Source organism: Drosophila virilis, chromosome 5, assembly GCF_030788295.1.
Source record: "Drosophila virilis strain 15010-1051.87 chromosome 5, Dvir_AGI_RSII-ME, whole genome shotgun sequence".
Taxonomy (NCBI): domain Eukaryota; kingdom Metazoa; phylum Arthropoda; class Insecta; order Diptera; family Drosophilidae; genus Drosophila; species Drosophila virilis.
The window spans coordinates 543,439-555,873 of NC_091547.1; the positions used below are offsets into that span (position 1 = coordinate 543,439).

The 12,435-nt window shown below is 38.8% G+C and overlaps 2 protein-coding genes across 3 annotated transcripts in view; one reads left to right on the top strand and one right to left on the bottom strand.

Annotated features, from left to right (window-relative positions):
- The window catches only part of LOC6635960 (uncharacterized), a 31,598-nt gene extending 22,630 nt beyond the window's left edge, over positions 1–8,968 (bottom strand). Inside the window, exons 1-2 of one of the 2 annotated variants that reach the window (XM_032436369.2) lie at positions 8,861–8,968; positions 8,221–8,347 (exon numbers count right to left, since the gene is read on the bottom strand). The gene's annotated coding sequence lies outside the window, so the exon portion shown is untranslated. Of the gene's footprint in view, positions 1–8,220; positions 8,348–8,692 lie in introns of both variants that reach the window. The other variant, XM_015168759.3, reaches the window with a different exon arrangement.
- Positions 8,969–12,134: 3,166 nt separating this feature from the next.
- The window catches only part of reb (rebuf), a 40,762-nt gene continuing 40,461 nt past the window's right edge, over positions 12,135–12,435 (top strand). Inside the window, exon 1 of the mRNA XM_032435813.2 lies at positions 12,135–12,214. Within this exon, the coding sequence (XP_032291704.1) occupies positions 12,144–12,214 (71 nt within the window). The 5' untranslated portion in view covers positions 12,135–12,143. The remainder of the gene's footprint in view (positions 12,215–12,435) is intronic.

The following is a 12,435-nucleotide window of genomic DNA, read 5'->3' on the forward strand; positions in this document are numbered from 1 at the left end:
GACACCCTGAATGGGGCCGAGAAAAATTCTCAGATAACCTCGCTGAGGCTGGAGTATGGCTGCTAAGTGGTGCTCAAATATCCTGCATACTCATAGCGGATGGAGGCATTGGCATGTTGCCATATTTCTGTGAGAGGTACAGCTAAGGCAAAAATGCAACCTGTGTTTTTGCTTACGGAGTTCTGATTCTGTTGTTGTTGCTGGGGCTTCTGTAAACAGAGGAGGTAGCGAAAGAGCCGTTGGGATTGAGTGTTGGGCACTTCATCGCGATGTGTGATGAAGTCATCATCAGCTGCTTTTCTGTGTGTGTTGACTTTGTTGATTTGTCTGCATAATTTCAAGCGATTTTACTGTTATATTTCACTGTTGACTGCAGGAATTAAAATACGAACGAAAAAAACGAAAAAAAAAAAACGATTGTGCATTTCTCAGAGTCATTGCGAGTCGTCGTCGCATTCACTTTCAAATTTTTTCTCGATTTTTATTTAGCTCTTTAGCGCACACGCACAAAAATCAACGACTTTCACAAAAAAAAATGTATAAACGTAATAACAATAACCTTTGTCTTTGATGGCTGCCAGCAGCCAAATTGGCATTATTTAAATAACGCCAATTAATCTGTATATAACTACTGGCCTTATTGCCAAACATATCTGCTAAACCTCAGACAAACTACCCAATTTGTATGTGAATTGCCGTTTGCTGAACTTTCACAATTAAAATGGTTTATCGACGTAATGGATTGCACATTGCTGCGTTAATAAAATCGTCAGCAAAACTTAATTTCAATTATAAAATGTTGGCGCTTTTCCGCAACAAACGCGCGGTTCATTAACATCGGTCGCAGCATCTGCTGACATTTTGTCTCGCTGCAAGCCATAAAAAAATTGCTTTCGCTCTTTGAAATATTTCAAAATTGTTGATTATCGAAATAGAAAGCATGCTATTTCGCAATTCAATGCTGGGCAACTGTGAAAAATCAACGAAATCGTCAGCCTAACAAAAATGTTTTAATGTTGCATGATGCGCCCGCCAGTTCGTTTCCTGAGTCTTTTGAATTTCAAGCCGACTTTCGAAAAGAACTTTCTATGCGCAGGCCTAGGATAAAAAAATGTATTATTAATAAACCAAACTACACTGGCCGCATATTAAGCGCTTCGCGGTTTTATGAATGAAAGTCTGGCGCGAGTATTTTAGCTGTTTACGAGAATCAATAAAGAATTTTTCATATTAACAATGAAGACAAACAGTCAGACAGTTAGCATTGTAGTCATAGACACAGACACAGTGCTTGCATATTAATTATTTAGACATGTAAATTTACTTTAAATGGGTGTGAAGTGGGCCCCTTTGGAAATTCTAATGCGCTGCCACAAACGTTGTCGTTGTTGTTGTTGTTGTGACTGCAACATGCCTCGGTCATTGGCTGCCGTTGTCGTCGCTCACGTTATGATGGCCACTTTTTCACTTAATATTTGCCGGCTGCCGACTGCAAATAGTTTTCAGTTCGTTTACCCAACGTTGTCATTGTTTGAGCAGAGTTCAAATGCAATGCGAATGCGTCACGAGATTTTGCTATGCCGTAGTAGTTGTTGTTGTTGTAAACAGACAGCACGTGTGCTTTTGCGCTTTTGGGCAGTTAAAAGGCAACAGCAGCTGCCTAGTTGAAGCTGCGAGCACTTGTATTTATGTATAGCTGATTTGTTTACATGCGACAAATGTGGGCAGCAGCTACACAAAGTGACTAGTTGACGGCTCAAAAATGAGTGAGTGTGTGTGTGTGTGCGTGGGCGTTTGCATTGAGCTCCATCACATTTGGCAAATGACTACCACGCAGTCGTCAATTTAGTTAGCTGCAACAGGTTTTGTCTGCCCTCAGAAATATGCCAAATCATTTGCCAAATGTGGCTCGGGCCCCAGAAAAAATGTTAAGGTCAGTCGAATTTAAGGCTAGAAAGTATTTTTGTTTTTTGTTAAATTTATATTTCATTAGCGCTTGGCGTTCATTATGTAACCAGAACCGACATGAAAGTTGCGCTAATGAAGCGCCCCTTTGGCTGGGAACGCAATCATGCGATACTTTCGTCTAATGTGCGCTTCTCTCTCTCTCTCTCTCTCTCTCCCCTGCTGCTTCTTCTTTCACCACTTTTGTGGCTAGTGACATGCCTCAAGAATTTTGTTGTTGGCATGCTCTGGCAGCAATTTGATTGATTGGCCACGGCCAGAAATAAACAAACCCTTTTCGTTTTGGCGGGCAGTGCGAAGAAAATAGCCTAAACGAAAATGTTTTCACAGTGTGCTCGAAATTCCCGCTGGGGGTCAAGCGAAGAAGTTCAAGAGATTCACCCAGACGTGCGGCCATTGAACATTGATTTCTAAACAAATTAAATTAAGCAGTCATTGACTTTAAGTAATGTGCGAATGTGTGTATATATGTGAATTTAACGCATACGCATCAAATGAAATTTAATGAAAAATGATACGTAATATTTAGCGCCTTAATGCGTATTGTTCGAGTACTCGACATGGCAGCCACAGCAGCTGAATATATGGCTAATCAAATGCTTTAATTTGCATAACAACGCCGTGAAAGTACTCAACAACGGGGCACGGTTCAGTTAATAGCACGTGTGAGTGTGTGTGTGTTTGGGGTTAAGGTTTTCATTATGCAAATTATATATAGTACATATATGTTTTGTGTTGTATCGCGTGCGCAAATAGGAAGCTAATAGTGCCAATATCAAAGAAACACAGCTGCCAAAAAAAGCAAAATAAAACAAAACAATGTGTTGCGGAACTTGATACCTGCTGCTATTTAACACCTGAGCGCGCCGCGGCATAGAAAGCCCGATTATCACGAGTCGTACATATACCAGACATATATATCATTATTTGCATAAATATTGCATTTCGCAAGCATATTTCCCTTTTGGCAGACACCACACACATCTGCCGGCGCGCTCATAATTCACGCAATTATTGAATGAATTTCTTTTAAATCATAAGGTTTTTACAATATTTTTTCACGACGTCATGTAACTGTCAGTGCGTGTGTATCTGCATGTGTGTGTGTGTGTGTATTTATGTTATGCAATCGGCGACAAAAAACCCAAAAAGAAAAAAAAACAAGACACAAAACGAAAATCCAAGAGTTAACATTTCAATTTTTGAAGATTTTTTGTAGCTGCAAATGATTTTTTCTCCCTTTTTTTTGGTCTGTTGCAACCAGATTTGATTGATTTTTATGCTGCTGTTGCTTTTGTTTCTGTTGCGTTGTCGTAGCTGGTCATTAGGCAGACGCTCAATTACAAATTACTTGACATGTTTCCATATGCAAATGGCAATAATCGGCTTAAATAATTTTTAACTCGCTGTAAATAGATCGACCAAAGACTAATGACTTAGGCAAGGAACCTGCCTGGCCAGAGGCAAATGGACGTGAAACGCATGTTTGCGGCCATTGCTGTCCTGCTTTGCCAGTCGAACAATTCATAAATTGCATAAATGGAGCGAAAATCGCCGCAAAGCGAATGACTTAAGCTACAAACTTATACGGATAAACCCAAAAGACAGCACCAGAGACATGTTTCTTAGCTCAAAAATGCAGCCTAAATTAAACATAAACAAGTAAGAGGTTCTAGTCGGGAGCTCCCGACTAGGGGATACCCTGAACCCTTTTCTTCCAACATCAAATCCATATATAGATTCTATTTTAGAAGCTATATGCCAAGTTTGGGGACTCTAGCTCTTATTATTTACCAAAATTGCCCAAAAAACAGGATATCGATATAGATTTTGATCGATTGCTTCGAAACGGAGTAAGTTATCGATTATCGAAAACAAACCTGATCTGCGCAGGCACTAGGCGCACCTTCATCTAAAATTTCAAGTCTATAGCTCTTATATGTTCTGAGATCCTTGCGTTCATACATACGGACGGACGGACAGACAGACGGACATGGGTAGATGGACTCGGCTATTGATGCTGATCAAGAATATATATACCTTATGGGGTCGGAGATGCTTCCTTCTGCCTGTTACATACATTTAAATTTTGCACAAATACAATATACCCTTATATCCATTTTTAATGGGTTCAGGGTATAAAAAATTGATATATAAATGTTTATCTTAAAATCGTCGCAAAAAGAACGCCTTAAGTGACGAACTTGTGCGGATGAACCCAAAGACAGCACTAGAGATTTTTTAAGCTCAAGAATACTGCCTAACTTAACAATTAAATAGTGTTTTAAAATTGTTTATATTAAAATTAATGTATTATCTGTTGCCTCATTAAGTGATTTGAATTGCATCACAAATACGTTAAGACTGGCCGCCTAATGAACTAAGCTCACACTATTAATCAATGTGATGGATGAAGACAAAAAAATAGAAAAATAAACCAGTGCAGTTGCAGTTGCAGCATTTGCAACACAGCCTATCGATGTGTCAGTGGCAGGTGTTATCAAAACTGGTTCAGAGGGCTGTCAGCTAACAAGTTGACACTTTCATTATGCGCTGCAAAAAATATTTGGTATAAACAAAAACAAAATGTTTTCCGCATTTTTGGCGCGTATTTTAGATTCGTTACGTTTTGGCAGCAGGCAAAAAACTTGAGCGGGCCAAAAGCGACGAGTGCAGCTATTGGCAAGCCAAAAAACATAGTTTACTAGATGTCTGTGTGTGTGTGTGTGAAGTGAAAAGCAAAGCATGACAAAAACAACACACAGAAATTACTGGCAAAAAGAGCACCAACTAAAAGACAACATCAACATTTGGCGGCTGCTTTCCTTTTCATTTTTCATTTGGCCTGCACGCTTCAACTGGCTGGAGCCTGTCTACCAGGCAGAGCGTTCGCTCTGTGGCGTGCAGCCGCTGTAAACGTACCAATTTTAGCGTACCTACAACAACAACAACAATAACAACAACAGCAACAGACACAAGAGTAACAGCAGCAGAAACAGCTACAACAACTTTGAGCACTAAATTTTCCACGAGCGAGTGAGTTTGAAAACGAAACTGAATTTCTTTCTTTCAACAGGCAAGAAGCACAAAAAAATTAAAAAAAAAAGGTATATATTTATATGTATGTATATTCATGTGTTTGTATATATATTTATATAAAATTTATAAATTTATATTTATATATAAACGCAAACAGAGCTGCGCGTTACATGAGTTACGTTGACCATCATTAGTTGACTTAATAAATGTAGCCGCAGCTCAATGAAAGCCATGGCTATTTAGCTTTTTTTGGCGATTTGTACTTATCACACGCCTGCAATCAACAGCAGCAACAACAACAACAGCGGCATATCTGGTATTTTTTGTTGCGCGCTTTTCACTTTTCAAATACCCTATGAAAGCCACGAAAGTTTGGCATTTATTTATTACACATTGATGATGCTGCTGACGAGCGGAAATGTGAAGTAATAGCGCATACAGATCATAATATTTGTATGTGTGTGTGTGTGTTGGTTTGTATTTGTTTAACAAGCGTTTTGTTTGCCTGATTGCGGCCGTACAACAAACACCTTTTGTGGCCTACGCGTACACTTAAAACACAATTTATATGCCGCGGAACAATACCCCATGATTTAATGTTTTAATAAAGCTGCCCGTTGCCGTAAACTTACTCTGGGTATCCAGCTGCTGCTGCTGCTGTGCGATAAGCAATTAAAGGCCATCAGACACCGTCTGTCTAACTGGCTAATCGTTAGCCGCACAACAATCGTGAAAAACACGTGCCGCAGCACCATCTAAGTAATGCCACAATAACAATTTAATTAGCTCTTGATGGCTATAGTGCGGGCGTTAAGGCTTTCAACGTGCAGCAAATCAACTGCGTGAGTCGGGCCCTTTTTTTTATTTTGTGTAGTTCAACAAAATGTGTTTTCACACCTGCGCCCGGATGGGCCACAACCTTGATGGCTGCCAGTCCCAACTATGAGCTTATCAAGCTTCAAGTTGGAAAGAGCTAAAGACGAAGTAAGATGTAGCTTGTCAGATGAATCTAGCTGCTATTATAGGCAGTCAATCTGCCCTTTATGCATACACATGCTGCTTCTTTGCTTAGATCTAAACTACGTAATGCATTCTTGATTAACTTGAGTGCTTATGGTCAGATTATTCTGAAATTTTTAGGTCTTACATTTTTTTTTATGTGTGTCACCCACCGTTTGCTTTTCGGGCAACAGCTGCCCTTCTAATAGGCAGTTTTACATGGCGTGGACTTGAGGTCTTAAATATGGCACAGAGAAGTGTGTACATACCAAAGCGCAGAGCTGTACATTTAAAAGCTACTTTTTGGCAATTTCCAGGGGAATATGTGGAGGTATTCAAAATGTGAACTATTTTATATATAACATAAAGCAAACTACATACCAAGTTTGGTGAATCTATCGCTAAAAATCTTTGAGTTATTCAATAATTAATTTAGGAAATGTTGACAAAAGGTTCTGTTATTAATATTTGCCATGGGTATATATCAACACTTGGTAAGACGTGCAAAGATCCCATCGTTAACATTCTGTAATACTTAAGAATGTTCGAGCATATTGGCTATATACACATCCCAAATGTTGGCATGTGCTCAGCATCTGATTAACCCATTTTCCGCTAATGAACAAAGCCAATAAATTGTGCTTTGGCAACACACACACACCCAAATCTAAGCCAAAGTCAACGGAATTGACAGCTCATAAAAATGCGCATCGCATTTGAAAACAGAATTTGAAGAAATGCCAGGTGAAGAATGAAATGTTGGCTAGACAAAAGTGTGACACCGGTTTTTTAAATTGTGAAAAAAAAAACAACCCTGCTCCGTGTTAAACTATATGAAACTAGGATTAATATATTGGCAAAACCTTGTCGAAGTGAAGGGAGTTGTTTTTTTTTTTATTTATTTTTTTTTTATTTTTTGGGGCAGTCATGCACTTTGACACGCTGCAAGTGGGGCCCAACAGCAGTAGATGTGTGTATATATTTATTTAAATATGTGTATATATGTGTCGATTGTGTTGTGCATTGCGCATGCGCCGCATTGTGTCATTGCTGTTGTTGGTTGCTGTTGTTGTTATTTTTGTTTTCGTTGTTGTTGTTGTTACTGCTGTTGCTGTCATTGCGTTTGTAAGTTTGCCACGACCTTTTTTTATGTCTGCGCGCACGAAAACTCATTTGTTCATGCATATTGTTGTTGTTGTTGTAGTTTTTCTTTAGTTGCTTCTGAGAAAATGAAGTCAACTGTTGTTGTACGCCTGTGACTGACATTTCCCATTAAATTGCCACGTTATTGTCTAAAGTTGTAGTTTTTCTGTGCTTGATTTTTTTTTGGTTCTTGCTCTCAGCTTGTGCTTTGGGGCAGGGCGTGAGTGAGGCAATGTGAACTTTGCATATTTTAGTAACTGCATTTTCAACACGTCTCGCAGATTGTGTGTCTGTCGGTCTGTCTTGCCTGTCCGTCCGTTTGCCTGGCTGCAGCTTCTTCTTATACTTAAGCACTTTTATGCGATTGTTTACATTTATGGCTGCATAATTGGGCGTCTCTCGCGGCAACTGTTGCCAGTCGTTGTATACACTAATTGACTCCCACCAAAGAGGCGACTGTCTGCCAAGCCATGCACCCCGACTTCCTTCCTCGACAATTGTTGCAACACCTACTGCAATTCTTTGCTGTTGTGTTTTTTAGGCACGTCGCAGCTTTATTAACTGCATTTGTTTTTGGAGGCGTGCTGACGACTCATCATTCGGTTGTGCGTGTTCGTGTAGGTCTCTCTCAGGGCCAACCAGCCAGCCAGCCTGGCTGACTAGACTCGCGACCCTAGTCGCAGCTCTTGACAATCTGCACTAATAGTTTTAATTAAAGCTACAAAACATATCCAGTTTGGTTGCGGTAACTCATAAATATACATTTAGTTAAAGTTTTTGGACAGGTTTTCTTTGTCGAGCAGCAACAACCTTGAGCCGCGTTTTAATATTGAAACACGAAAACGAAACCAAAACTTTGCTACATGAATAAAACGTAATAATAAAAAAATAAGAAGAAGCAGAAAATGAGCGTAACAGGAAGTGCACGGCAGGGCATGGCTATGGAACGTGCGAATAACTGCATGGAAATACCTTGGGCTAAATGTTACGCATACGCCGTGTGGCCCGCATGCGAGGGCCGTGTTGCATGCAGCTTTCTGCATATGCTACATGCGTGTCTGACATGTTACTCACCTTTTGCTCAATTATTTTCTGCTGCAGTTGTTGTTGTAAATGTTGAAATTGTTGCAAAATCTGTAGATATTTTCCCAATGATTACGTTTGCAGACGCTTGGCAGCCGCTCTTGTTGCACTTTCAATGCTGTAACAATGATTTATTTTCTATTATTAATTATTTATATTTATTTTATAATATAACTGTGCGCTTTTCACTCTGCCACCTGCTGCCTTGTTGACAATTTAATTGTTGTTTGCGTTTCACTTGTTTTTTTTTATATTAATTTTGACAAAACTGGTTTTTGTTAAAATTTCTTAAAAATTTAACTTGACATTTTTCAACGTTGTGAAAAGCTTATTAAATTTCGTTCAGCGTACTTTTTGTGTGTCTAATTTCTAATGATTTTCTTTGCTTTGCTTTGCATTTCTTTCGATTTTTTTTATTAATAATTTCTTAATAAATGTAACTTATATTTGTTTTGGAACGCACTTCAGTTGCATAACGACTGCGCGCACTAAAATTTTTTTTTTTTTTATTGTATGCGAATGACGATGACGAAGAAGATGATGCTGCTGCTGATGAGCTTGGCTTCTTCTTTTTGTTGTTGTTTGTTTGTTTGTTTTTGCTTTTAGCCACTGTAACACGGCACCAGCTTACTCGACGTGTATGTGTGTGTGTGTGTTTGTGTGTGTGCCGCACCGACAGCAACAAAAGCAACTGGCAAACGCACTCGACGACTTTCGCGACACGACTGACGACGGCCAAGACGGTCTTGGCTACAAGCTGGGCCCGGCTGGCTGGCTGGCCTTACCGTAAGTTCGGTTACGTTGGCCGTTTCTCGTTTCGGGCTTTGGCTCTTTATTGTTGTTGTTTGTTTGAAACTTTTGCCTCATGTCTTAACTTGGCTTAATAGCATTAAGCGTGTCGAAGCTTGCAGAGCGCCAAAACTGAAGCTTTTCAAACATTGCTCAGCTGAACCAAGCTTAAGAGTGGCTGCTGCTGTGCTCTCTTCGTTTGGCGCTCTTAAGCTGTTATGGCGCATGCATGTCTTGGACGGGTCAAAAGGCTGTTAGCCAAAAGCCATAATTCTCAGCAGACGGCGTTGATTTGCATATTTTTAATATAAATCAACTGCCAGTCAAAGCTTTCTATGTGATAATTACATCACCTACAGATGCGACGATCTTTGCCATTTCTTTTTTACAAATTAAGGCTTTTTTTGGCCGTCTACGCGTATTTATTAAGTTGCTAACTGAAAGCTTTTGCCGATAAGCGCGCAGCAACCGAATCGGCCAGTAACCAGTAACAAGATAATATATAATATACATTATAATACACACATTTTATGCCCATAACGGCATTTTTTTTTTAAATTAAATCTTGATGCGCTGCTTAATTCTAATGACATTTTGAAGGTCGCTTGAGCGCGGCATGTGGCTCGTTAAATGTCAAAATGCTTTCAGTTTAATGATTCTTACAATACGCCCACAACATGTGGGCAAAATGGAAGACTTAGGCGACAAAGGTAACACTAGACAGAGTCGTAAATCAGAGCAATCAATGCTGCGGCTTCAAGATTTATGTGACAGCAATTAAACAAGCTGAGCAATTGCGCCTTTGTTGCAATAAATAATACATATATTTATATAAATATATAATACAAATAATTATATGTTATGTGCAATGTTCAACAAGTGCAGCGCATTTGCATAAAAATTCAAAGAACTGCTGCACAGCGTTTGGCTCTATCTCATAAACCTGCTCAACTGCACAGAATATAATTACAAAATCAAAGCAAATATATGCTGGCAGCGCGTCAATTAAAAATGCCAGACCAAAGTGCCAGCCACTAACTAGTTGCCTTACCTGATCATAGTTGCTGCTGCTGCTGCTGGACCATTTCATGAGATTAATGAATTTTGAGCCCTGTATGTATATGATGGACAGGGTATATAATATTGGGTATGTTCTTAGGGGCAATAAAGTCTTGGCTCATTGGAAATGTTAAATATATATTCTAAGTCGATTCAAGTGCTTTATAGCTATATAGAATGTTCGGGGAAACATCTCTGCTCTGTGCAATGCCCAGGGTATCTGGCAGTCTTGCTCTTACAAACGCTTCATTCTAACTAGTTAACATTTTGCCAGCGCTTGTGGCAGTGGTTTTTTGCTGCCCAATGCTGCACCCAACCGCTGGTCGCCAGCTGGGGCAAGCAAAGATATCCAATTGAAACTGAAAATCAAATAAAGTTCTGGCCAGGCATGATTGACGCAGCAGCAGGCAGCTCGAGTTCAACAATGCTGGGAATGTCTTGAAATCGCAGCTAGTTAAATTATAATACATACGTTGGCTGACACTGGCTGTGAGCTGCGCCAAGTTCGTTGCCTAAGTCTTTTGTTTGCCTTGCCTGGCTGTCCATTGTTGTGGCGTATCAATAACAAACAGGCATACACACGCGCACAAACATTTTTCACACACTTTTTAATTTGTTTAAATAAATATCAAGCACACTCAACTAAATGACTTCATTTTTTCGGGCATAAAGCATTACCTAATACACGAACCAGACGGAGCAGAGCATGATTCTCCTAGCCAATGGCACTGTTTGTACAAATCCGTACGGTTTTTTGTGATGTTTTGACACCAAACAAAGCGCCGCCACTTTATAAACATTTAGTTGGGTGCTAATTAGGGCAACAACAAAAACAACAGCAGAGAGCAGCAGCAATCGCGACTAGCAGCTATCCAAGTTTTTATGCGCACTTTTGTTTAGTTTTAATGGAAGCTATTATCAAATTATGAGCAACGCACTCATGATGGTATCATAAACGCCGCAAATACCTGCTCGCTGTGTTAGTGGGCGACGTCTCTGTTCAGCATACAAATAAATCCACGAAATGGCCTGCATTTAGCTGGAAATTATGAAGTATTAAGCATGCAGCGCATGGCAAACAGGAAAAAAAAAAAAAACAAAGAGAGAAGCAGCAGCTTACAATTTGCACTTGTTACACTTCAGCTTTAACTGGGCGTTAACTTCATGAAATCCCATGTTTGGCATTCATTCCATAACATTGGCATGCGGCATTATATAATACCACCCAAAAAAAATATCGATTGGACGCGATCATGAAACGAAAAGTGAAAGATTTTTTATGTCTGTGTCAAGTGAAAGACAAAATAGCTCTTTGGCTTGTGCTTCGGTCTAATTAGGCATAGAGAGAAATACATAATTGTTTTTTATTGAAAGCCAATTAAAGTCAAGTTCAAATGGCGCACCTCTTGCCGTGCCACAACAAAGCTCCACACAGCCTCGTGTATTTGTAATTAAAATTAGGCGAGCGTTGAAAATTTGCGAAGGAAACACAAAATTATTTGGGTAAAGGTAAGCAAAGCAAAAAAGCTCTGTACATTGCCTGCGGTTATACTTGCTTAAAACTAAGACAAGGCAGCTTTTAATGTTTTTTTTTTTTTTTTTTTTTTTGAATATTTTTCAAGCAAGTGTGAATTAAACATATAAACAAAACTTTGTCTAGCTGTACCAGAAATGAAAATTTTAATTTCTTTATTAGGTCATTTATCGGGGATGTATTATAAAAACTTAATGTATATTAATGTATTTATAGTAGAAATAAATCGCATACCAAGTTTTTGAGCTGTTGTTCTTATACTTCCTGAGATCAGGGGTACGAAAACCAGAGAAACGTATTTAAAAAAACGTTTACATAAAGAATTATTAAATCATTTTTGAGCTCTATTTCTAGTTTTTAAAACTTTATGTACATTTAATATAAATATTGATAGCACAAAGCATAAAAATATTCTTATGTATAATATATTTTAATTTATACAATAGTTTTATATATACATATTTTAAATATTTATTTCACAAAAACTTATACACATATTTTGTCTGCGCATTTTCTTATAGTTCGCGAAATCATGGGACAGGTTAATAGACTCAGTAAATATATATTGAAAGCTCCAGATCTTATAGTTCCCGGCATTCAGAGGTAAGTTGTTATTCAACCATGAGATACATTTTTATACCCTGAACCCATAAAAATGAGTATAAGGGTAACAGGCAGAAAGAAGCATCTCCGACCCCATAAAGTATATATATTTTTGATCAGCATCAATAAGCGAGGCGATCTAGCCATGTCCGTCTGTCTATCCGTCCGTCCGTCCGTATGTATGAACGCAAGGATCTCAAAACATATAAGAGCTATAGACT